The 23,215-nt window shown below is 35.2% G+C and overlaps 3 protein-coding genes across 3 annotated transcripts; 2 read left to right on the plus strand and 1 right to left on the minus strand.

Annotated features, from left to right (window-relative positions):
- The first annotated feature begins 1,471 nt into the window (after positions 1 to 1,471).
- Positions 1,472 to 4,998, plus strand: LOC116000833 (protein NUCLEAR FUSION DEFECTIVE 4-like). The gene is made up of 3 exons (XM_031240678.1): positions 1,472 to 1,973; positions 3,206 to 4,116; positions 4,282 to 4,998. Exons 1-3 carry the CDS (start codon positions 1,650 to 1,652, stop codon positions 4,745 to 4,747), a joined length of 1,701 nt encoding a protein of 566 aa, XP_031096538.1. The 5' UTR covers positions 1,472 to 1,649; the 3' UTR covers positions 4,748 to 4,998.
- A 418-nt stretch (positions 4,999 to 5,416) lies between these two features.
- LOC116002579 (calcium uptake protein, mitochondrial-like) lies at positions 5,417 to 8,519 on the plus strand. Its single transcript, XM_031242744.1, has 7 exons — positions 5,417 to 5,824; positions 6,510 to 6,577; positions 6,694 to 6,917; positions 7,010 to 7,093; positions 7,268 to 7,481; positions 7,574 to 7,870; positions 8,009 to 8,519. The coding sequence occupies exons 1-7, from the start codon at positions 5,512 to 5,514 to the stop codon at positions 8,219 to 8,221; spliced, it is 1,413 nt and encodes a 470-aa protein (XP_031098604.1). The 5' UTR covers positions 5,417 to 5,511; the 3' UTR covers positions 8,222 to 8,519.
- Positions 8,520 to 9,818: 1,299 nt separating this feature from the next.
- On the minus strand, positions 9,819 to 16,769 carry LOC116002478 (protein S-acyltransferase 24-like). The gene is made up of 15 exons (XM_031242626.1): positions 16,440 to 16,769; positions 15,782 to 15,922; positions 14,739 to 14,851; positions 14,148 to 14,227; positions 13,902 to 14,065; positions 13,185 to 13,323; positions 12,985 to 13,084; positions 12,137 to 12,194; positions 11,692 to 11,769; positions 11,503 to 11,601; positions 11,256 to 11,334; positions 10,984 to 11,132; positions 10,415 to 10,706; positions 10,219 to 10,324; positions 9,819 to 10,133 (listed from the first exon to the last, which is right to left on the minus strand). Exons 1-13 carry the CDS (start codon positions 16,698 to 16,700, stop codon positions 10,485 to 10,487), a joined length of 1,683 nt encoding a protein of 560 aa, XP_031098486.1. The 5' UTR covers positions 16,701 to 16,769; the 3' UTR covers positions 9,819 to 10,133; positions 10,219 to 10,324; positions 10,415 to 10,484.
- Positions 16,770 to 23,215: the final 6,446 nt, after the last annotated feature.

Raw genomic sequence — 23,215 nt, forward strand, 5'->3', positions numbered from 1 at the left:
TAGATTGTTAGGAGTAAAACTCACGTGCCATGATTTTATTAATAGTAGAAAATAATAAATAAAACTAAGGTTCCCAATATTTTCTTAATGGATCAGCGCAGACCACCAAAGCAAAGTGAAATAAAGTATAAAATAAGAGTACGTATAGTATTACTTTAGAAAAAAAATGGAGAACATAATTTAAATAAATTATATCACCATATAAAATACATCATTAACTAAACAATTAATGTTACTTTTGAAATGTGACATTTTTACTTTTAAAAATGAGGGTGAAATATGTATTTTATTTATTTGTCTTTTTCAACAAATTATTACTTATATGTGGGAATAAAAATAAATGCGAAAAAAGAGTACAGTAGACACCATTTGTAAATATTAGAATTGTAATTTTAGCATTAAATTAAAACTATAATTATATAATATTTGTTAATGGTGTCCCATTATTTTTTGCATTTTTTCTTATTATCATATATAAACAATAATTTGTTGGAGAAAAAAATGAAATACTTATATTTAAAGGTAAAATGTCTATTTAACTGAAAAGGGATAAAAGTGATACTTGTAAAATAATTGGACTAATATAGATACATGAATAATTAAAAAGAAAAATGCTATAAACATAAACATATAATTCTGTGAGAAAAAGTGTTATTTTTGTTAGACATGTATGCCTTAGGAGCCAACATTTATTGATTTCTTAATAAATAAATGTTTTATTTTGGCTTAGTTAATATTTGATATGATTCCATACAATCTTTTTAATTCGTTATTTTTAGGAGTTAAGAATATGAGTGAAAGAAATGTCGCATGATATTTGTAACAGAAAGGTTCATTATAATATACAGAATATATAAATATATTTCATTATCAACTATGTAGTCATGACATACTGCTAGGTGTCACTAATGACTTACCAGTTATTTAATAATGTGTTATTAAATACTACTTGTTGCTAGTTTGATTATGAATCTAAAAAGTCACACATTAATGATTCGTAATAATGTTGAGAACTTTATAAGAAATCAATAGGGAGTTATAGATATTGATTTAATACATTAATAAATGATTAATCAATTAATTTAATATTGAATAGTTTTAAGTTTTTTAAAGGCTAACATTATTGGATCTAAACCAGACTATATATAAATAACCAACCCTTTTTAAAGAGAGGAAGTGAAATAGATTTTAATTAGAAAAACAGTTTTTAGGCAAAATTTCTAGAAGTGTTGACGAATAAAAAAACCGGTTGATGCTCCCGTTGCATATGTTTTACAAACAATTTTCCCTTTTTATGAACAAAATGTCCTTGAAAAAATCAAACGAATGAGCTTCAAGATTTGAGGATGGTGACGCGTCAACAAGGTCTGCAAAGCTTCAAAAGTCCAAAAGCACCATAAAGAATTAAAGAAATGAGGAGTATTAAATTCCCAAAAGGACAAAAATTTGCAATCCAGCCACATCGTTTTGCGTAATTCACAACACCACTTTATACTAGGAGCCCCTAACTTCCACAAAAGTGACACAATCTCTCACTTTCACACTACTTTTCTCAATTCTTCCCCCTCCCTGCAAAACCAAATCAGATCAAAACTCACTCTTTCCTCTGTTTATCCCCTGATTCTTGAGAACTAAACAGAGGATCAAGAATGGTGAGCTTGAAGGCAGGGACAAGGCCACCATGGGTAGGTCTTGGGGCCTCAGTTTGGATGCAAATAGCAGCAGGAAATGCCTACAATTTCCCTCTCTATTCCCACACTCTGAAATCAGTTCTGGGTTTCAGTCAACAGCAGCTCACCATGCTTGGGGTGGCCAATGATATTGGGGAGAACGTGGGCCTTCTCCCTGGCCTTGTCTGCAACAAGTTCCCACCTTGGGTTGTCCTCCTCATTGGTGCTTTTGCTTGTTTTCTTGGCTATGGAACTCTCTGGCTTTCTGTTAGTGGAACTGTTCTCAACATGCCTTATTGGGTGGTAAAGTCCTAATCTTTCTTCAAATTTTCTCTGATTCATTAAAATTCTACTCTAGTGTCCTTTGATGTGTTTATGCTAACTCCAATTTGGTATTTATATTATAAAATTCAATATTTGTAAAAATTATATTAAGAAACTATACTTGTTTCAAAGATAGAGATACCAAAATTTTAAAGACAGGATTAGTCAACGTTCCATTGGATTGAACTAATGTAGGATATGGAAACTGGGAAGACGTAGTAGATTTGGTTTTTGGTTTCTGTTTTTTAAAAAAAATGTAATCTTTAGTGCATAATATTGATGTTTGGTTTTTGCATTTTGGAATCACTGTTTGATAGTATTGTTCTGTAGTACAGTGTTGTTGAGGAGTCAATTCTTTGCCTTTAATTTGTCCTGCAGTTGTTCAGAGGTCATGGAAGTTAGGTTTCATACTTATTTTTATGAACTTAAATGCTTGGGGCTTTGATTTCCCAAAATAGTACTGTAAGGTTAGTGTTTAGATAAACAAGAACAAGAATCGAAAACAATGGTAAAAAGTAAGAAAGACAAGATATATTAGGTCTGGCAATGTACCTACGTCAACGGGAGCGAAGCTGTTTTTTTTATTAATTATGACTGTAGAACATTCATGATTACCAGCATCATATTTATATGTAATTTTAAAAGGTACGTGTACTAAATTACCCTTGTACCTCACCAACCTTGCGTTACGCAACAAAAAAGGAAAACCGTAACCGGGATAAGTGTTGGACTCCACTCCACTCTGTTCTATCCAACACTTATCATCCTCGAGTACATATGAGACATCCATAACAATTCGAAAGTATAGATAGCATTGTTGTTTGGAAAACATTTTGCAAGCATTCTTATCATTTTAAAATGGCTAAACAGTAAATTACACTCATATGAAAATAAAGCATTGCCAATTCTGGTGCTGGAGTGTAATCTCCCAACTCAAATTTTGCATGTGCAAATATTATATGACTTTAAATTCGTATAGCTATACTAAAATATTGGAAAATGATGGCGGAGGCAAAGAGGAGATGTATTCTAGCCAGGTCTGATTACTTCCACCAAGTTATGAAGCTTACTAATCATACTAAATCTCTGCTGCATCCATTTATGTCTAGATTCCGATTTAAAGACTTAGATTTGACTTATTTAATGCTTGGCTCACTAGATTTTTCGATTCTCTTTGAACTGAGAAATATCTACATGTTGACTACTTGCAGTTATGGATTGCCCTTATTGTGGGCACGAACAGCAGTGCTTGGTTTTCCACTGCTGTGCTTGTGACTAACATGAGAAACTTCCCTCTCAATCGGGGCACTGTTGCTGGTATTCTTAAAGGTTATGGAGGACTTAGTGCTGCGGTGTTTACTGAAGTTTATGGTGTATTGCTTAAAAACTCGTCTGCTAACCTCTTGATGTTCCTAGCCATCGGTGTTCCCATTACGTGTTTCGTTATGATGTACTTTGTTAGGCCTTGCACTCCCGCTTCAGGTGATGATCCTTTGGAGCATTCCCACTTTTTGTTCATTCAATTAGCTAGTGCTGTGCTTGGTGTCTATGTTCTTTCGACCACGATCTTGGAAGATGTATTTGCTCTGGGTGTTCCGGTTTCTTATCTTATCCTCGTTATCATGGTACTTCTTCTATTGGCTCCACTTGCCATTCCTGTAAAAATGACTTTCTATCCCTCAATTCTTAGCAAATCATCCACCGTCAATCAGTCTGAGGAAACTGTGGCGATAACTGATCAAGATAAGGGTAATGAAGAGAGTACGGAGCCTCTGTTGATCGCATCATCGTCGTCAGCAAACCTGGGAAGCTTTCATGAAAACGAAGACATGTCTGAGGTGGATATGCTTCTTGCTGAGGGTGAAGGAGCAATAAAGAAAAAGAGGAGACCGAGAAGAGGCGAAGATTTTAAGTTTAAAGAAGCTGTGGTCAAGGCCGATTTCTGGTGTCTGTTTCTAGTCTATTTTTTTGGCGTAGGCTCGGGGGTTACAGTCCTCAATAACCTTGCACAGGTTGGAATAGCACAAGGTGTTAACGACACGACAATCCTGCTGTCTCTCTTCAGCTTCTGCAATTTCGTGGGTCGTCTTGGTGGAGGGATTGTTTCTGAACATTTTGTCAGGTTTGTAGTACTTGTCCTATAATCTTGTCATTGATTCTATGGATATTTAGATGAGTTTTGTCTTCATTTTGACCTGTATGACAAAACCAACAAAATGATTCATTTTCTGCTTAATGTCACAATTTTATCCGATATTTGAACATGGAATTCTCCTTTTCCTAGCAGGTTAAAAGCTCTCCCAAGAACGATTTGGATGACATTCACGCAAGTAGTGATGATAATTACATACTTCCTATTTGCTTCTGCTCTTAACGGGACCCTCTACGTTGCCACAGCCCTACTCGGGATCTGCTATGGCGTTCAGTTCTCCATACTGATCCCTACTACCTCCGAGCTATTCGGCTTGAAGCACTTCGGGCTAATTCTCAGCTTCATGGGAATAGGGAACCCTCTCGGTGCCTATCTCTTCTCGGGTCTTCTTGCTGGATATTTATACGATATCGAGGCTGCAAAGCAGCATAGCGATACCTGCATCGGTCCTAACTGCTTTCGGGTAACATTCCTAGTTCTTGCTGGACTTTGTTCTGCTGGCGCCCTGCTTAGCGTAGTTCTGACTGTGAGACTAAAGCCGGTTTACCAGATGCTTTATGCCGGGGGCTCTTTCCGCCTGCCCCGAAGCTCGAACCACTAACATTACTGTAACAACTACCACTTCTGGGATCTTTTGCTTTTTGTTTCTTAGATCCCATTGCTCCCTATTTTATTCTCTATGGAGTAAAAAGTATGTTGTTTTGACAGTTTGAGCATCAAGAACTTAATATATGTAGCTATCAGGGCACAGGAGTTTCCACTTCTGCCCTTACTGATGTATCTGCTTAAACCCACTCGGCTTTTGTTGTTATTATACTTTGATTTACGGGAAAGTCCACGGCTTTATTGTTATTATACTGTTATTATGGTTATTAGTATTGTTATTGTTGTTATTATTACTCAAGTGGAGCTCATAATTTATGACAATATGGTTATTAGTACTGAAAATGAGGCTCAGATAAACAGATATTATGACATAGTCAAGGGAAAATTTTAAGGATTACTCAGTTGACAGCTAAACAAACAAAAGACTAATTGGTTAAGATTTTTTAAGTTGAAAGACTTAATTAGGCAAAAAACAAAAGAAGAAATAGTTAATGACAAAATTGCTAATTTTGTTATAGTAAGGGACAATTTCAATAATTAACTCTTATTTGTAAATTGTAAGAACAGCTCAAGACCAACTACCTCGTACGACCGTTAAGGACACGAAAACTGAATCCTAACTCCCCACCAATTTTCTCGGTCAAATTCACCAGGACCTTATCTTCCTCCTTCCATATGGATTAGAACCCTTTCATCGTCACAACATTAAACACACAAAAAAGACACAACAATACCTTAACACACTAATCCTCAACCATTATGCATCATTCATTTGGGCAGTTTCTGAGGAAAAACCATCCCAATCTTCGTTTAATCTTGGCATATTCAAGAGCCATTTCGACGGAATCCGGCGGCGGCTCCGGTGGCCGGAGATTCAACCATGAGATGAAAAGGGGTGGCATGTTTCTTGAATCAGTGTTGAGATCACTTCTCCCCATTGTTGCAGCTAGCTCAAGTGCAGGGCTTTGTTATTATGCACTTTCTGAGAAAGATTCTTGGGTTTCTTATGCTGATTCTGGAAATAAAGCTTCAGAACAGCAGTCTGAGAATAAACCTATGTTTTTATTCAAAGGTATTATTATAGTCTATACTCTTTTCTCAATTTTTTTTTTCTTTTTTTCTTCAGACATACATTTTGCACATGTGTGCCACACATATTTCCCTATGAGTTAATTCCAGGAATGATCACTTTTGTATTTGTCATTGACTATTGAGTTTGTTTCAAATTTGGTTCTTCTGTTAGATATTCCTTTAATTGGCCTAGATTTAAGGATAAGAATGTAAAAGTTAGCTAACATAATCGTTACAAATGATATAATCGCCTCAAATTTGGGACAGAGACTTATAGCCAGGTCCAAATTGACTTATGCATCATTCTTTCATATTACCACTAATGATGAGCCTAGTGTATCAAGTTTTTGAACCCAATTTGCCCATCTTAGAAACAAGCCAATTTTTACATTCTTAGCCTTAAATTTAAGGTTGCCCAGAAACACAATCAATAGTCAAGGGATGTTAATGATCAAATTGAAAGTCAATGACAAATTGGTAAATGTGGTAAATGTCAATAGTCAAGAGAACATTCTTAGGTACTTATGTATAGTAAATTAGTAATGACATGTTGATTGCAGTTTTGATCTATGTTTCAGCACCAGCTTTATGCTATTGCTAAATATTGACTGTTATTCTTTGTTAATAAATCTGAATCTCTTGCAAGTTGCAAGACAGGATGAAAACTGATGATTCTGTGGTTTCAGATACATATAGGAAAAGGGTGTTCTTCAAGTATGAGAAACGGTTGAGAATGCGAAGTCCTCCAGAGAAGGTATGGAGCTAAATTAGCCATATTTTAAGGTTTTCTGCAATGTTTTAAGGTATACATTTTCTTTCTACAAAACTACATTAACAATATTAGTGGTGCCTTCATGTTTTTGTTTCAAGGTGTTTGAGTACTTTGCATCTTTTAAAGTGCCTGGCGGGGAAGTGTATATGACTCCAGGAGATCTAATGAGGGCTGTAGTTCCCGTCTTTCCTCCATCTGAAGCAGCTAGTGTGAGAGGTGGATCTCTGAAAGGCGAAAAGGTGCCTGGTGAATTGCATTGCGCTCCTTCAGATTTTTTTATGCTTTTCGACACCAACAATGATGGGCTTATATCGTTTCCAGAGTTAGTACTTCTCTGCCTTCTCCTTCACCCCGCCTGCAAAAAGGAAGGATTTGATCTCGTTAAATCATTTTCTGGTTTGTCTGCAACTGCAGGTATATCTTTTTTGTTACGCTTCTCAGCATTCCTGAGTCGAGTTTCTCCATAGCTTTTCGGATGTTTGACATTGACAATGATGGGTGAGTGCTCGTTTTGCTGCAGTTTCTCTTGCCTTTTGGTTTGAAATCTGTGGAATTTGTGTTGCCTATGCCAGCACTGAGTTCATACATATGAAGATATAATGTAGCTAAGACAATAGGATTTACTTATCCTCTAATGGTTTTGGAACTTTTAGTGACTGGTCTTCTGAACAGAGGAATCGACAAGGAGGAATTCAAGAGAGTGATGGCACTGATGCGAAATTATAACAGACAGGGCGCTCGCCACAGAGATGGAATGCGAATTGGGTTGAACGTTTCTGGCTCTGTAGAGAACGGGGGTCTGCTAGAGTACTTCTTTGGCAAAGATGGCAAAGGTCGCCTTGAGCACGATAAATTTGTTCAGTTCTTGAGAGATTTGCACATCGAAGTAATGCTTTTTTATCAGCCTAGCTACAGTTTTCTGTCAATAGTATCTGTCTGCTGTTAAAGGATTATAGTTTCTGCTTCTGTATTCCACAGATGTTGCGGTTGGAATTTGCGCATTATGATTACAGGTCGCGAGGGAGCATTTCTGCTAAAGATTTCGCGCTGTCAATGGTTGCAGCAGCTGACATGAGTCACATCACCAAGTTTCTTGATCGAGTTGAGGAACTGAACGATGAGCCACGCCTTAGGGATGTGCGCATTTCGTTCGACGAGTTCAAGAGTTTTGCTGAGCTGAGGAAAAAACTGCAGCCATTTACTCTTGCCATCTTCAGCTATGGGACAATGAATGGGATGCTCTCAAAAAATGACCTAAAAAGAGCTGCTAAGCACGTATGTCTACAACGCTTTTTTTCTTACTCCCTCTGTCCTATTTTGTGCTCTCACTCCCGAGCAGGAGAGGAAGTAGAAGTGCGTTTAGCATTACTCGAACGTTATACATCTAACATAAGCTTTGCTTCTATGTACAAGGTTTGTGGCATATCGCTTACTGAGAATGTGGTGGACATGATCTTTTACTTGTTCGATACAAACCACGATGGGATTCTAAGCTCGGATGAGTTCTTGAGAGTGTTGCAGAAGCGAGAGACAGACATTTCACACCCAATGGAGAAGGGGTTCGTGGGGATGATCTCGTGCTGGATGGACTGCGCAAAAGGCTGTCCTTCCAAGCTTCTTCACTAAACCTGCAATCACCTCATGAAACATGTTCTTTGAACTGAAAAAAACATTGTACAGATAAAAACACTGCACTCTTTCTTCCATATTTTCTCTTCGGGTATGCTTCAATGAAGCAATAGGGGATGAAAATGTAATGAAACGTGGTGGGATCAGCCAATTCAAATCTGATGTGATATCATCGATACCTACTCCTTTTCCTCCTTTGATTCACTCAAGTGAGAGTTCATTTTGTATTCTGATGTTCTTCCCAAACACCATGTCTGCAGATTTACATGTTTGGTAAACTTAATAGTCTGCTATTTTTCCTGCAGTTCTTGTACAGATGAGAGAAGAGAAGCTGATAGATGCATCCACATATTCAACCAGAAAGGTTTTGTTTATCAGTTTATGATGTAGAGGTTTTTCTTGCAGTTTCACCAGTACTAGGAACTGTTTTGTGTTAGTTTAGGTAACAGAACACTGTCAAAATGGTTCTACTGTTTTCAACTAGATGAGATTGTTCTTTAAGTTTGACTATAAAGTACAAATGTTTTACTATATCAGGTAGAATAAAAATAGCAGTAATTATCATCAATTATTTGTATCCATGAAGAGCTAAATTCTATACCAAAATAGTTGTAAACTTCTATTAAATGGTCCCTTTGAAAGTGTGTTGGCTGAAGACTAAAATCTTCAATGTGATGACTCAAACTCTCTTGGTGCAAGACTAATCAATGCCAATCTAAAACAAGATCAAAATTGCAAAATAAATAAATAGATAATTATTTTTTTTAAAATAAATAAATCAAGAAGAAGAGAAAGAAACTGATGGGATTATACAATACAGATTAATTGAAAAAATAATCAGGATTGACACTACTTGGTCTTTATAGTAAAAAAAATCGGTCATTAAAACTGAGTGCCATTAGCAAGACAAACCAATTCCACCATCATTACTCTAAACATCCAACTAGTGCCACCATCGGCAATGTCACAACAAACCTATTGCTTTATGAGTGAGATTTTGATTATTCCGTTATTATAAATACAGACCTCAGTCAGCTATGTAAAAGATTTAAATCCTTGAGGGCAACCATAATAGTGATTTTTGAGGAAGCAAAGCTTATGTGGAAGAGATAAAGAGAGGAGAGAGTCTTTTGGCTTCTCCGACAAAGACCTTGATTTTTGAAAAAAAAAAAAAAACGTTGGAGCACGCTGGTGCGATTCAGAGTGACTGTGACATTTGACCATTGGTTTCCCTTTTTCTTTTTTAATTGTCAGAATTTTTTTCTTTTCTTTATCTCTTCAATTTTTCTCTCTCCTACTTGGCTTCATAAAAACCAACAAAAAACCTTGACAATTGGAGATCCTCGAAATTTGTACTTGAACTTATTAATAATTATAACAAATCTGCCACATTATTTTCTCTCTCACACATTCTACACTTCATATATTCTTTACAAATACCAACTCGTATAACACTATCATTATTCTCAAATCTCAATGCTCGTCATGTCATCATTGCCATATAGCTCAATTTATCAAGCAATTTGAATATTAAATGCTAGAGAAAATTTTATATCATATCATACAACACAATATCATAATTATGGTCTTTAAGTGTATAAAATAACATAATGAAAAAGTGTATTATTGAATAATAGTTTCTAATTGTACTTGTTACAATCATGAATGTATATATAATGGTAGTGGTACCAAAGGCACCAGAGCCTTTCGGTACCCTATAATTTTTCTATAATCTATCTATTTGTAAGTATTTCAGAAATAATGAAGAAAAATGTCGTATAGATCAGAGTACCTTTAACAACTCTTTTGGTAGAGTAATATGAGAGTTAGTTTGAGATATACAAACTCGCCAATTCAAACAGCTGCAAATTCATTCTTATCATTTGCAAGCTTGTATCCCTACAACATACTGTAACAAGCAAACTAGGGTTCAGTGAAGGAAAATAAATTGTAGTAATCATGAATAGAATTGCTAAAGCTAAAGGTATACTTACATATAACAGTGTGTATGAAGGACGACATTCCCAACAAACAAGGCGCAGTATTATACTATGAAGCATGAAACTGCAGTTTGGGCAGCATTTCACAATGGGCCAATACCTAATTCAGAAGATACAGCAACTGAATCTGTTTTGTTTTTGGTACTATGATGGCTACAACTGGAAGACTGAACATGATTGTGATAGCTACCTGGGCTCGTATTCACGTCTATAGTTACGTGGCTACTTTCCTTGGTCTGATGGGAATGGCCAACACCATTTTATGGGGTTGAACTCATAGTTATATGCATCATCCCGATTCCCTCAGGCTGAGTTGATGCTGCTGTGTAGACCACATCAGGACTGTAACCATTTATCAAGAAATCTGAAAAGTTTTTCTTGAGCCCATGATCATAAGGATTTCTGAATTGATCGTTTTGATCTTTGAGGTAACTATAGCGTGGTGCATTAGCCACTTCATTCGTTGTGATATTGCGGGAAATCTGTAGCATGGAAAGGGTGAAAAGATGAGTTATTCATAGGTTCATTTCAGTGCAAAAATCATAGGAGGGTTGAGGAATCCCGTGGTAATTCAATAAAAGACAAGCCGCCTCTTTCAACAACTTTACCTTTCAGTGTCTATCACAGTATGAAGTAAGACAATATAAATTGCAAGGGAAAACAAAGAAAGTATAGTTTGAAATTCCAACATGCCCAAAGGTGGGGCACATGGTTTTAAGAATTTAAGCTGTATTTAAGTAAATAAGCACAGAAACAAACCTGAGAAGCTTGTACCACAGTTAAGGCAGAAACACCAGAGAAGAGGAAAATATCTGCAATTATAAATGTGATAGCACCGATATGTTGAGTACCAGTGTAGTTTAACCATGCAACAAAAGAAGATGGGGCCATTGGATCAGTCAAGACTCCTGCAATGTTTAGAGGTATTTTATTAGTTCATGGAGAAATACAGAGAATTTCCTTAAGCAAAAGAACAGTATAAAACTTGTATTGCACATGCATCAAAAATGAAAATAAACAAGAAGTCTTACTTGTAAAAGCGACTCCACCAGTTATTAGCATAGCCAATACATCAAGAACAAGAAACAAGAAAAATTCCCATTTGTTTTTCTGAAAGAGAAGTTTATTAGACTTGGTCAAGCTGAAAATAATAGAAGATGTACACTACAATTCAAGTACTATAGCTGGAAACAAGAAATGAAGCTAAAGAAAATAAGGAAACAATAGCAGGAAAAAAAAGAAAGAAAAAAAGAAGAAGATACACTCAATGGTAAGCACCTTGCCAATGCAATTAGATACCCAAGGGCAGTGATGATCAAACTGTTCTACACAACGATCACAAGTAGAACAATGTTTTGCACGAAGAGGGCGGACAATCTGATGGAATAGAAAACAAAACATTAGAAGGCATAAAAAGGTACCATAAAGGGGAAGAAATAAAGATGGAAAAATCAAAGTACACGGCACCTTGCACGTGGAGCATAGCTGAGACCAATTCCCAGCAAGCAGAGCAGGGTGATATACATCATTCTTCAACAATGGTTCCTAATATAATATAACAATATAGAGATAAGTTTACATGAATATCACTCATGAGGTTAGGGTTATTACATAAATTTCAGACAAACAGTATTATCATGTGAAGCAATTAATGATAGCATTATGCATTTATGCCAAGAGAAAATGAGAGAAACATGCAAGCTGGAACCTCAAATTTTGTTTTCACTCTTCCACCTTGGTAACATATAAACTTGTGCTAGCAAGGATATATTCAATATTTGGAGATAATGCACCTTTATAATTCTGCAATTTTATACACACAAACACATAGACCGTCTATCTTACCTTTTGTGTGTGTTTGTGTAGGTCAGAGAGAGGTACAATGATGGAAAAGGGAGATAAAGCAACTTACATCATCTTTTATATTTTGCAAATCACGTAAGCTCATACTAATGTACCCTGGATCTTTGCTGCAAGTGCACACACATGGACATCAAGGATTCAAAAAGCAATTATGAAGCCAGCATGTTCAAAAAAAATTTGGGTTGCCATTATAAATGTGCAGGAATGACACATATTATCTAGGTACTAGGTCACACAACTTGTTAAAAAAACAATAGCAATACTTAAAAACAAATATAAAGTTATCACAATCAGTTATTACTGATGTTAAACTAAAGAAAGATAAAGGTGTCAAATAAGTTGTATATGCATTCAAAGCAGAATGAAAATAAATAGAGAAAATCATGGAAAAAGAGGTCATTAAAACAAAACAAACAAAACAAAACAAAACAAAAAGAGCTTAAGGTTCAATGTTCCCAAGTATATCATCACCCAACATATATAGTTTACATACTTTTTTGGCCACCTAGTCATCTGTAATGAAACTTTCTAGAAAAGCAAATGTTCACATATATAGTATACCAAACTTTAAGCACTTCTTAGTCCATGATATGCAACAGGAATACTGTTTAGTAGCCCTTCTATGAATAGGATATGCAACAGCAATATTGATTGGTCACCCTTCTATGAAAAAGAAGCTCCTTTCTCCTTTGCTAAGTTGAAACCAGATAAAGTTAATGGTTTTATTCTTTTGGCATATGAAAAAAAAAATGATTTACAAGCATTGGACCTATCTGTAAGTGAAAAAGAATATGAATGTCATTGGTCTAGATTGGGTCCTTAACACCTTGCCAACGCATAAAAGCTACTAAACACATGGCCATCTGAAGTATAGTTTCTAAAGGTCATCGGCTATACCTGCTGCACATATAAAACAGAACAAGTGCAGAAGTTGCAATAAAAACACCCAACCATGCAAAGAAAGCGCTGGCAGCAGTTAATTTTGGAAGATTTGGAGCTGAAAAAAATGAAGTAATACAGGAGAGCATTTAATTTACGGGTCAAAAGTTAATTACAAATACACACACACACCAAAACGAAACCAAAGGAAAAGTTACCCAAGATGACGGCATGAATATAAGTTACAAGTAGCAGAATGATTATACACCAAAGTGTTGGAGCAAGGCCTAATTTTGAAAATTTCCCAAGTAGGCTGTTGCCATCACAACCTTTGTCATACAGCTGTCTAGCATTTCCCTGCAGAATTACATTTGTGAAGAATAGGATATTTATTTAAGAACTGTGTCATGAAGAACCACCATTACTCCCATCTTTATCATGTTACCATCATATTTCCCAACAAATTGCAAATCACAAGATGATGTTTGAACTAAGTCATCAAAAGAACTCAGTTGCATGACTGCATCAATCATTTTGTAATGGAGCCCGAATAAAAAAGAATTTTTTGTAATAGCAAAGTTATGAATAGCAAATGTCTGTAACAAATGACAATCAAACTGATCTATATGCACTAGAAAATTATAGTAAAGTAAATGCACTTATGCACACAAATATGTAACTTCAGCATAGGAACCTTGGACTAATAAAATTTTTGGTAACTAGAATTAAAACATAGAAGAGTGAAGCTCAAGGAGAAAAGACTAGGAAGTGAAAGCAAACTAAAAATGTTTTACAATCTGAATAAGGACAGCTAGAAATAAAGCACAAAGAAACCAAGCGACATGGAGACAGATAACAAATTCGTGTAGAAGTAATGTTGAGAAGTGAGAGAATTTCATGACAATTCAGGAATACTAAGATTAAAGAAGACCTACAAGGAAAAAAGCAACTTGTCGGTGATTTTTATCAGAAGCAAGCTGTGCAGGCGTAAGGCCAGTATGGTCTTTCACCATCAGGCCTTCCTTCTTCCCAGCCTGCACTAATACTGTGCATGCCTCAAGGTTACCTCTGATAGCAGCCCAGTGAAGAGGAGTGCACCCTAAAGTGGAAAGGTGTTAAGTAGGCTTCTTTTGAGAAAAATATAAGAACCACTAAACTCATAACCAAGCATTTGAAGTTACCCTCTTTATCCTGTCGTCCCGGATATGCATCCAGAAACAACAAAAGTCGTATACAATCAGCAAAAGCCTTGTATGCAGCCCTAGAGCATTCCACCACCGTAAGGATAAGAAAAAGGTAGACTAGACAAAGTATAAAAAGTAAAATAAATATAAATATAAATTTAAAAAAAAAGATACACCTATACCAGTCATGAATGAAGAGATAAGACTATTAGGTTTTTCTTCTTTTGTTCCCTCCTCTTAAAACCATTGTTTAAGTTTAATGACCATTGTTTAACATCACAGGCATTAGCTGCATACAATAAGCTTTAAAATATTATGATGTATCTACACACAGAATTATGAATAACTGAAGACATAATAGTTGGAAATAATGACCCAAAAAAAAAAGGAATATGTGACTTTTTCTAAACCAAATTAGTGATGTCCTAGCTATTCCCACTTAACAATTTAGCTTAGGAGCAAGATAGAGACATTTGGGGAAAAAATGCGCATATTTAGATGCCATCATATGTACAAGATATGAAACAAAAAGTCAAAAGAACTCCGGCTAACAATAGCAAATGAATAACTGGACTTGAAATAAAATACCAGTGTAAAGGGCTTCTCCCATCCTTGTCTGGAACATCGGGATCAGCATTCCACTTTGTAACAATACAATACAGAAAGTCTGTATGGCCATATTGTGCAGCAACATGGGTTGCCTGTAAACCATCACATGGTCCTTTTACTACTTGCAATATAATTACTCATAATGGTAAGGAGAGGAGAAGCAAGAGAAAAGAAGAGCCAAAAAGTATTCACAAGTTAATAAAAAAGAAAGAACAAGGACCAAAAAAAAAAAACAACAACAACAATGGAGGAAATAAATTGTAGGTTAGGGATGAGAAAGATATAAACAAGTGAGTTTCTTTGGACCTAGATAAAGGAGCATCATGAAATTCACGAAGTACGCAGAAAAATTTAGAAAACAGAAAAGAGTCTCATCTAAGTTTTATCACTTTCCTTCAACATCTCATAACCAAAGTAGCCCTAACATCTATGTCAATATCAAAGGCGTACGGCGTACCTCAATGGTACTACTTTTGCGGTTCAACTTTACTTTGTCTTCCTCTTCTTCATCAGCAAAGATCATGTGTTTTGGTAGTTCCAAACAGTTGAAAGTAACCTTTTTCTGGTACTTCATTTAATTTTATTCATGAACTTTACATTGGCTAACCATGATATCCATGTGTCTAATTTTAGTATAGTTTATCATCAATTTTTGGGCCTCATTTATGGTAAACTTTACTGAGTTCAATGTTCCCAACATCATAAAGCAACCTAGAACTTAAGCTAAGTTGAATAGGCTCTAGAAGGTGGATCAAAATTCATAGACTGATGTTTCTATGAGTGCACTTAGAGTCTTAGGCAAAGAAAGCATTAGGTGAATTAGAATGGAGGATGATCTTGGAATGCCATTAACGCAGCCGTCACTAAGTCATTGAGCATTGCTAAGCCAAAAACATATACCCAAGTTATATTACTGCAAATCCCAATACATGTTTTGAAGCAATAAGAAAGCTTTGGAATAATTGAGTTGGTAAAGACACCATGGATAGTATAACTAAAGAATTAGTGTCCAAAATACAAACCTGATAACCATACATATCACTAGCATTTACGCGAGCACCCGCTTGGAGTAAAATCTCTGCAACTGGGATTGCACCTCGAACTGCAGTCCAGTGTAATGCTGTTTGTCCTGTATGATCTGCAGCATTAACATCTCCTCCATGCTGTCAATGATACCATCATATTATATTATTGTAAAAATGATATCACCATACAAAAATAAAAATATTAGCCAAAGAGCAGCATGTTTAGGCTGAAACCTAACTGGATAAATTAATAAAACAGTACCACAATGGCAAAGAAATTCAAGAAAAAAATAATAATATCCTCATCTCAACTCTCAAGGTTGAATTGGATACACTGAACTTATATTTCTAAACTACACGAATATCACAGCCTCCACGCTGGTGCATGAGCAAATAATGTCCAATTTCAACTAGTTCCTGCCTGCAATTCCTGATGCATTTTATTAAAAGCTTTACAAATAAAGTAGAAATTTAACAAAGATGCACATAATTCAGATTCTGGCAATTTTCTTTAGTTCAATAAATTCAAAAGAAATTTACAGCTCAAACGCTTCCAGAAGAAGCTAGGAAAAACAATCAGGTTGAGGGAACGAATTGAAGAAGATGCTAATATGATCGAATTGTTGCAAACTATACAATTAAGTGTTTAAAACACCTCAATGATGTATTGAGCTGCCGCAGTGCGGTTGTTGAGAGCCGCCCACTGGAGAGCATAGTAGCCAAGGCCATCGGGCTCGGAGATTGAACAACCCTCGCTCTCTACCAATCTCTGCAGCTTCTCCATGTTTCCATACGCCGCCGCCGTATAGACGTCGTTCCTCAAACTCTCCTCCTCCGCCACCGCGACTGCCGAGGCCTCCCCGCCATTCGCAGCCGCGGCTTCCACCTCCTCAACGACCTCGATCTCCGAGGCCATCAATACCCTTCAAAACTCCAAATTTCAAACTAATTTCAACTCAATGCTTGATACAGTTAGCCGATCATAACCGACGTTGAGCCATTTGATTTTATCACATTATATACTTTGTACATATAACTTCTTTTTTTGTATTGAAAATTTATACTTACAAGTCATTAATATATTTTAATTTAAAATAAAATATGCAGAAAAAATGTATATGTTTTTTAAATAGTGAAAGTAAAATTATTATTTTATTTATAAAAATATTACAATAATTTTTTATTTAAAATAGTAGATATTTTTATATTTAATATCTATTAAAAATTGATTTCAGTTATAATTTTATGTTGTAAGTATATTTAATTTTGTATTTCGTAAGATTATACTTTCTTAATTTTATGTTGTAGCTATATTTTTTTGAGTACACTCTTGATGGTTTTAACGGATCGGGCCCACCATAAATCGGATATGGGATACCGGGTCTAACAGGCTAGAGCCCAGGCGATTACAAAAGTAACTACAAGAATCGAACCCGTGATAGGGGGTTGAAAGTAAGAAGCCGGTACCACTAGACCGTAGTACTTGCCGTGTTCAGATGTGCCTTCTTGGACAACCGAGCCCCCCATTTATACTGAGCCACCCCACCTCCTGACCGTCCACGCGTACTCTCCGAGATCTCACCCCCGTCCCTCGCGCCACGTGGTCCACGTACACCGCACCGCAAGCCACACCCCTCACACGCCACACCCGCCGGCCCCCCGCGCAGCGCCGCGAGCCATGGGGCGCCAGGCCGCGGCATGGCCACACACCCGGTGCGCCGGCCGCGCCGTGTTCGGGCGCTGGTAGCGCACCCACTGGCGCCCCCGAGGCCCCGGCGGCACCCACGGCCGGTGGAGGCGTGTGGGCTTCCTGGACCTACCCCGGGCCGCCTGGCCCACCAACCCAAGCCCAGCTCACTCAGGCCCACACCCAATATCCCCATCAACTCCCATCATCCATGTAGGAGTGTAAACCGGGACACCAGGTGCCACTAAACCACAAGGTCTAATAAGTATTTCAATGTATATAAGTGCAAAGATTATATAGGATAAGTTCATACACAGGTAATTAAATGTCAAATTTATTTATTTAAATAGGTAATTTAAAGTATATGAATGCAAAAAAATATAGGAGATTCATTATAATTGTCACTAAGATAATGTTTTTAACTTTGTAAAATCGATAGTCTAAATATATACTTAGCCTAAATACGGTAGTCTAAATAAATATTACTTTTGGTTTGAATTTCTCTAAGTTTTCTTAATTTTCATTTGAGTAGCATTGTCATTGTCTCCATCATTTACGGTACTATTTATCTTCTTTTTGCAATGCCTTGATCTTTTGCTTCTCTTTTGTTTTGGTTTGTACAAATGACCAACACAGTTGAAAACACCCTTCTTAGGCTTCCTTAAAAGTTTTTCATCCATCTCCCGCTTTATAGTTGACTCTCATTGACTCCAAATACATCCAAAATGCTCCAAAATCCTTTACTTCTCCTCAAAGATGATGAATTATGCCTAATTGATCAAATAAAATAATGATCATTTTGAACACCACTATGAAACTTTATAAGCAAAATAAGGTTAAGCATGAGGTAGATATGGGTATAAGTATGAACAATTATGCACTTATTAGTCGTATACTCATTTCCATAAACTCTAATCTAGCTTTGAGTCCATCTTTAGTCTTATCATTTATATCTAGAAGTCTTACAATAAGACTATCACACACATTTTTTTTAAATGTGCATAAAATCAATACTATGTCTCACGCCTAACAACTTCCAATATGGAAGATCAAAGAATATTGATTTTTTTCTCCACGGACTGTTTTTAGCTAGATGTATTTTCAACATTAGATTTATTTCGCCTTTTGCCTTTTTGAGATTTAAGCTTTTGAACCTTGCCAATTGGTTTCAAGAAATCTCCGATGACGATCCATGTAGACTGTCTTTTTTCCATCAACAAGCTGTTTATAACATGTATCATCTTTACATATAGGACATGCTTTATGGCCTTTAACACTATAACCAGACAAATTATCATAAGTTGGAAAGTTGTTTATTGTGCAGAAGATCATGACACGCAACTTAAATGACTCTTTTCGATATGCATCAAATACTACCACACCTTCATCCCACAACTTTTTCAAATCATCAATCGAAGGTGCCAACGAGATGTCTATATCATTCCCCGGTTGTTTTGGTCTAGAAATCATCAAAGACACAAGTATATACTTGCGTCCAAGTCTAAGATTTCTTGCCTCATGGCTAAATTCAGTAATGAATTATCAATTGTTTTCCATTGAAGAGAATCAGCTGGGTGCCGAATCTTCCCTCAGAAACTTTTTGATCTGCATGCCACGTTAAGTTTTTCGCATCAGGATTTGCAAACAGACATTTAAATATTGAAATAATCGGAAGATACCACATCACTTTAACCGGTGGCCCATTCAAGATCACTTCACCATCAACATCATTCCTTTCTTTGTAACGAGATGCCCCACATATTGAACAAACATGCAAAACTTTGTGCTCGTTTCTAAACAATACACAATCATTACGTCAAGCATGTATTTTTTTTTAATATCCCATACCCATAGGGCATAAAATCTTTTTGACCGTAAAACTCTTATCGCTCCACCCATTCCCAACTTTTAAGCTTTTAAGTTGAATAGTTTTAACACAGCTGATAACCATGTATATTTACTACAACCCGACCAAAAAGGTTTCTCTGCATTACTTGCTAAGCTATTCAACTGTTCTAATCGATTAATGAACTCTTCTCCAACATCACGAATCATATCTTGTAATTGATCCTCTGTGTCATCATCTTCATATCCTCCGGTCTCAACATAAGTGCTAGATGTATTTGACAGATTTTCTCAATGCCATATCTATTTTGTATACCGTGGATTAAATCCATTCCAAATTAAATAGTCGAATATATCATCTCTATCCAAAGTCCTACCATTACAACGCTTCTTACAAGGACAAAGGAACTTCCCACAATTGTTAGGAAGATTGTTGTTTGCAAATTCTAAAAATTGTTTAACCTCATCTTCATACTCATTACGCATACGAGATGCCATTATCCAACTTTTATCCATTAAAAAAGACTTCCTAAAATATTAAATTATATATATAACAATTAAAGTAAATTGATAGTCCAAGATATTAAATTAAGTAGATAATTAAATGCTAGTTAACACTAATTAAACCTTTCAAATTTGTCAATATAATTAAATCTCTGTTAACACTAATTCAAATAATTTATAAAAGAATACAACTTTGGCCAATCACCGGATGCACAAAGGAAAGCCGAAAGTAAGGAAAAAAAATAGAGAGACATCTTACCTCACTGCACTTATCAAAGAAAAATATCAAAGAAAACTTAAAGACTGCAAACGTCGAGAAAGAAACCACGAATGAAGCTAATAGTACTCGTCTTCTACTATCGATCTATCCTAATAAACAAAATGGCAATGTATCAGCACTGAATAAAGTATCTTCTTCCGTATCAAATTCATACAACAGTGGTAATTAGCTATTCTTCTTGATTAAACCATGTGAAGAATAAATAAGATATTTTACTCCAACATTATGGATGGCTAACATTTTATACCATGACATTAATAAATAATGGTAATAGTGTAATAATGAGAACTGAAAAGCTCCATAAATGAAAATATAAAATCAAGAATCAATTGAAGATGCAACACAGTGTGGATAAAAAAAACCATACTATATATTAAGGAGAAAAAATGACGAAGGCGGTGACACGTAAACGGCTTGTCCCTCTTTAATTTAGACAAGCCTCCAGAGTTAATGAGAGCAACGCAAATATGTAACTTAGAAGATAGTGGATGTTTATCACCTAAAACAATTAGCAATTTTGGATCACTTGTATCCCGGTGAAACCAATCATTTTCTTAAACTTTGTAAAGGGAAGTTGACATTAGATTCACGCTTAAAACATTATTAGCAAACTGATTTATTAAATGTGTTTCTGCAGAATATGATAATTTAATAAAAATTAAAGCATCAAATCACTATCCCTATATATTGTTTAGTTTACATAATAAAAATTATACAGTAGTAGACAATTTTTATACAATACTGAATATATATAATTAATGAATAACGCATTCTTTCACCCACAGTAGCAAACTATTTAACTAAAGTTCAAAAATCAGTTGCAAATATATATAACTAAAGTACTGAATATATATATATAACTGTGCTGGAAAAAAAATAGTGCTATAAATCAGGGGCAACCTTTATAGCATATGAGCATGAGTTACTTAACTTATGTATGAGTATTTATATAAGTATCTATGTATTGAATATCTGAGTCATTTTCATTTTTTGTCCTACTGTTATTGGGGCATTGTCAATTTTAGTCCACTTCATTAATTTTTGCCATATTGCGACCAATCTTATTTAGTCCTTGCCACTTTTAGTCCACTGTAAAAATTTTTGTCAAATAACCGTCCAAAATAGGGGTATTTTGGTCTTTTCATCATTTGATCATGTCCTTTACCCTTTGCAATGGTTTTCCTCACATATTTTTATCCAATGAAGAGGTCCGGCGAAAGCCATGGCTTTGTAATGTGGTTCACATGGCTTTCGCCGGACCTCTTCAATGGAGAAAATTTATAAGGAAAACCACTACAAATGGTCAATTAAGGAGATGACCAAAACATAAAAATACCAAAAATACCTCTGTTTTAGATAGCAATTTGACAAAAATTTCAACGGTGGACTAAAACTGGTAAGGACTAAATAAGACTGACCGTAATGTGGTAAAAATTAATTAATGAAGTGGATTAAAATTGACAATGCCCCAATAACAGTAGGACCAAAAATGGAAATGACTCTTATCCATCATATGTATAAGAATTTTTTGCATTTTTAGTCCCACGACTATGGTGTCACTTGCAAGATTGGTCCACGACTTTCAAATTTTGCAATTTTGGTCCACGACTATTGTTTTTGTTGCAAAAATGGTCATTTTTCAATCAACTAACTTAGTAGCCGAAAAAAATTCCGGCGAATTTTCCAGCACTTTTTCGCCGAAAAAAAGAACTAGCATATTTTCCGTCAATTTTTCACTGAAAAAAATTCCCCTTTCAAGTAGGATTAACATGGACAATTCAAAAAAACTAATTAAAGTTAAAACTAATTCACTTCTAAAAACATAAGTAGCCATTTTAATTATTTTGATTTTGGTAAACTAATTAAAGTTAAAACTAATTCATTTCTAAAAACATATGTAGCCAATTTAATCTTAGTAAAATTAAGTACAAATTCAAATTTTTTAACGTTTTAGTTTATTTAAAATTAATTTAAAGTAAAAATAATTTAAAGTACAAATTCAAAATTATATTTAAAGTAAAAATAATTCAAATTTAAACTATAAAGTAAAAATAATTTTGAATTTGTATTTAATTTTAGTAAGATTAAATTGGCTACATATGTTTTTAGAAATAAAATTAGTTTTAACTTTAATTAGTTTACCAAAATCAAAATAATTAAATTGATTACATATGTTTTTTAGAAATGAATTAGTTTTAACTTTAATTAGTTTTTTAGAATTGTCCATTTTAATCCTACTTGAAATGGAAAATTTTTGGGTGAAAAATTGAAGGAAAATATGCCGGTAATGTTTTTTCCGGCGAAAAAGTGCCGAAAAATTCGCCGGAATTTTTTCCGACGACTAGTTGACTGAAAAGGGACCATTTTTGCAACAAAAATAATAGTCGTGGACCAATATTACAAAATTTGAAAGTCGTGGACCAATCCTGCAAGTGACACCATAGTCGTGGGACTAAAAGTGCAAAAAACTCTATGTATAATTATGACTCTATGTTCTACTTGTTGTACAAAGTGCTTATGTGATTATCAAATCTACCTATTTTTCAATCTATATATGTAAAAACTATTACATGGTGTAGTGGTTTATACTTAGTATTTATGCGTGCTAACCTGGTTTGTTTTCTACTTGTTTTGCTTAACCCATTTCAGGTTCGGATTGATGTGTGCTGAAAGCGCGTATATGAGTTAGATAGAGTACTACCTTTTTTATTCTAGCTCCTAGTTGATTCTCTAGTGTTATCTCTATTTTGTTGAGTAAACTAATGACTCTTGATGACTAGTATGTCTACTTAGGGTGTGTTTGGAAAGCAGGAAATTGTTTTGTGGAAAATGAGTCATTTTTCAGAAAACATTTTCCTTTCTCGTGTTTGGCTGCAGAGCATAAAACTGGATTTATGTGTTTGGCTCATTTTTCAGAAAATGAACAAAAATTCAGAAAATGGGCAAAAAATACATCAAAACTCACAAATTAAGTCATTATAAAATAAAATAAAATAAAAATTAAAAAAAAAAACTAACAGGTTAACTGGTTTTTGAAACCAGTGTTGGACTGGTTTGCGAAATCAGTCCGACAAACCAATGTCGGACTGGTTTCCCAAACCAGTAACCAGTCTGA

The sequence above is a fragment of the Ipomoea triloba genome, chromosome 13 (assembly GCF_003576645.1).
Source record: "Ipomoea triloba cultivar NCNSP0323 chromosome 13, ASM357664v1".
In the NCBI taxonomy this organism is placed as follows: domain Eukaryota; kingdom Viridiplantae; phylum Streptophyta; class Magnoliopsida; order Solanales; family Convolvulaceae; genus Ipomoea; species Ipomoea triloba.

Bases quoted from the DNA above. Each gene is read 5' to 3' on its own strand.
- LOC116000833 (XM_031240678.1), top strand. From the start codon at position 1,650: ATGGTGAGCTTGAAGGCAGGGACAAGGCCACCATGGGTAGGTCTTGGG. The intron at 1,974-3,205 runs GTAAAGTCCTAA...GACTACTTGCAG, and splicing joins TCAACATGCCTTATTGGGTG to TTATGGATTGCCCTTATTGT. The intron at 4,117-4,281 runs GTTTGTAGTACT...TTTTCCTAGCAG, and splicing joins GTTTCTGAACATTTTGTCAG to GTTAAAAGCTCTCCCAAGAA.
- LOC116002579 (XM_031242744.1), top strand. From the start codon at position 5,512: ATGCATCATTCATTTGGGCAGTTTCTGAGGAAAAACCATCCCAATCTT. The intron at 7,482-7,573 runs GTAATGCTTTTT...TGTATTCCACAG, and splicing joins TGAGAGATTTGCACATCGAA to ATGTTGCGGTTGGAATTTGC. The intron at 7,871-8,008 runs GTATGTCTACAA...TCTATGTACAAG, and splicing joins TAAAAAGAGCTGCTAAGCAC to GTTTGTGGCATATCGCTTAC.
- LOC116002478 (XM_031242626.1), bottom strand. From the start codon at position 16,700: ATGGCCTCGGAGATCGAGGTCGTTGAGGAGGTGGAAGCCGCGGCTGCG. The intron at 13,085-13,184 runs GTAACTTTTCCT...CATTTTTTTCAG, and splicing joins TATTCATGCCGTCATCTTGG to CTCCAAATCTTCCAAAATTA. The intron at 11,602-11,691 runs GTGCCGTGTACT...CTATTCCATCAG, and splicing joins AGCTATGCTCCACGTGCAAG to ATTGTCCGCCCTCTTCGTGC.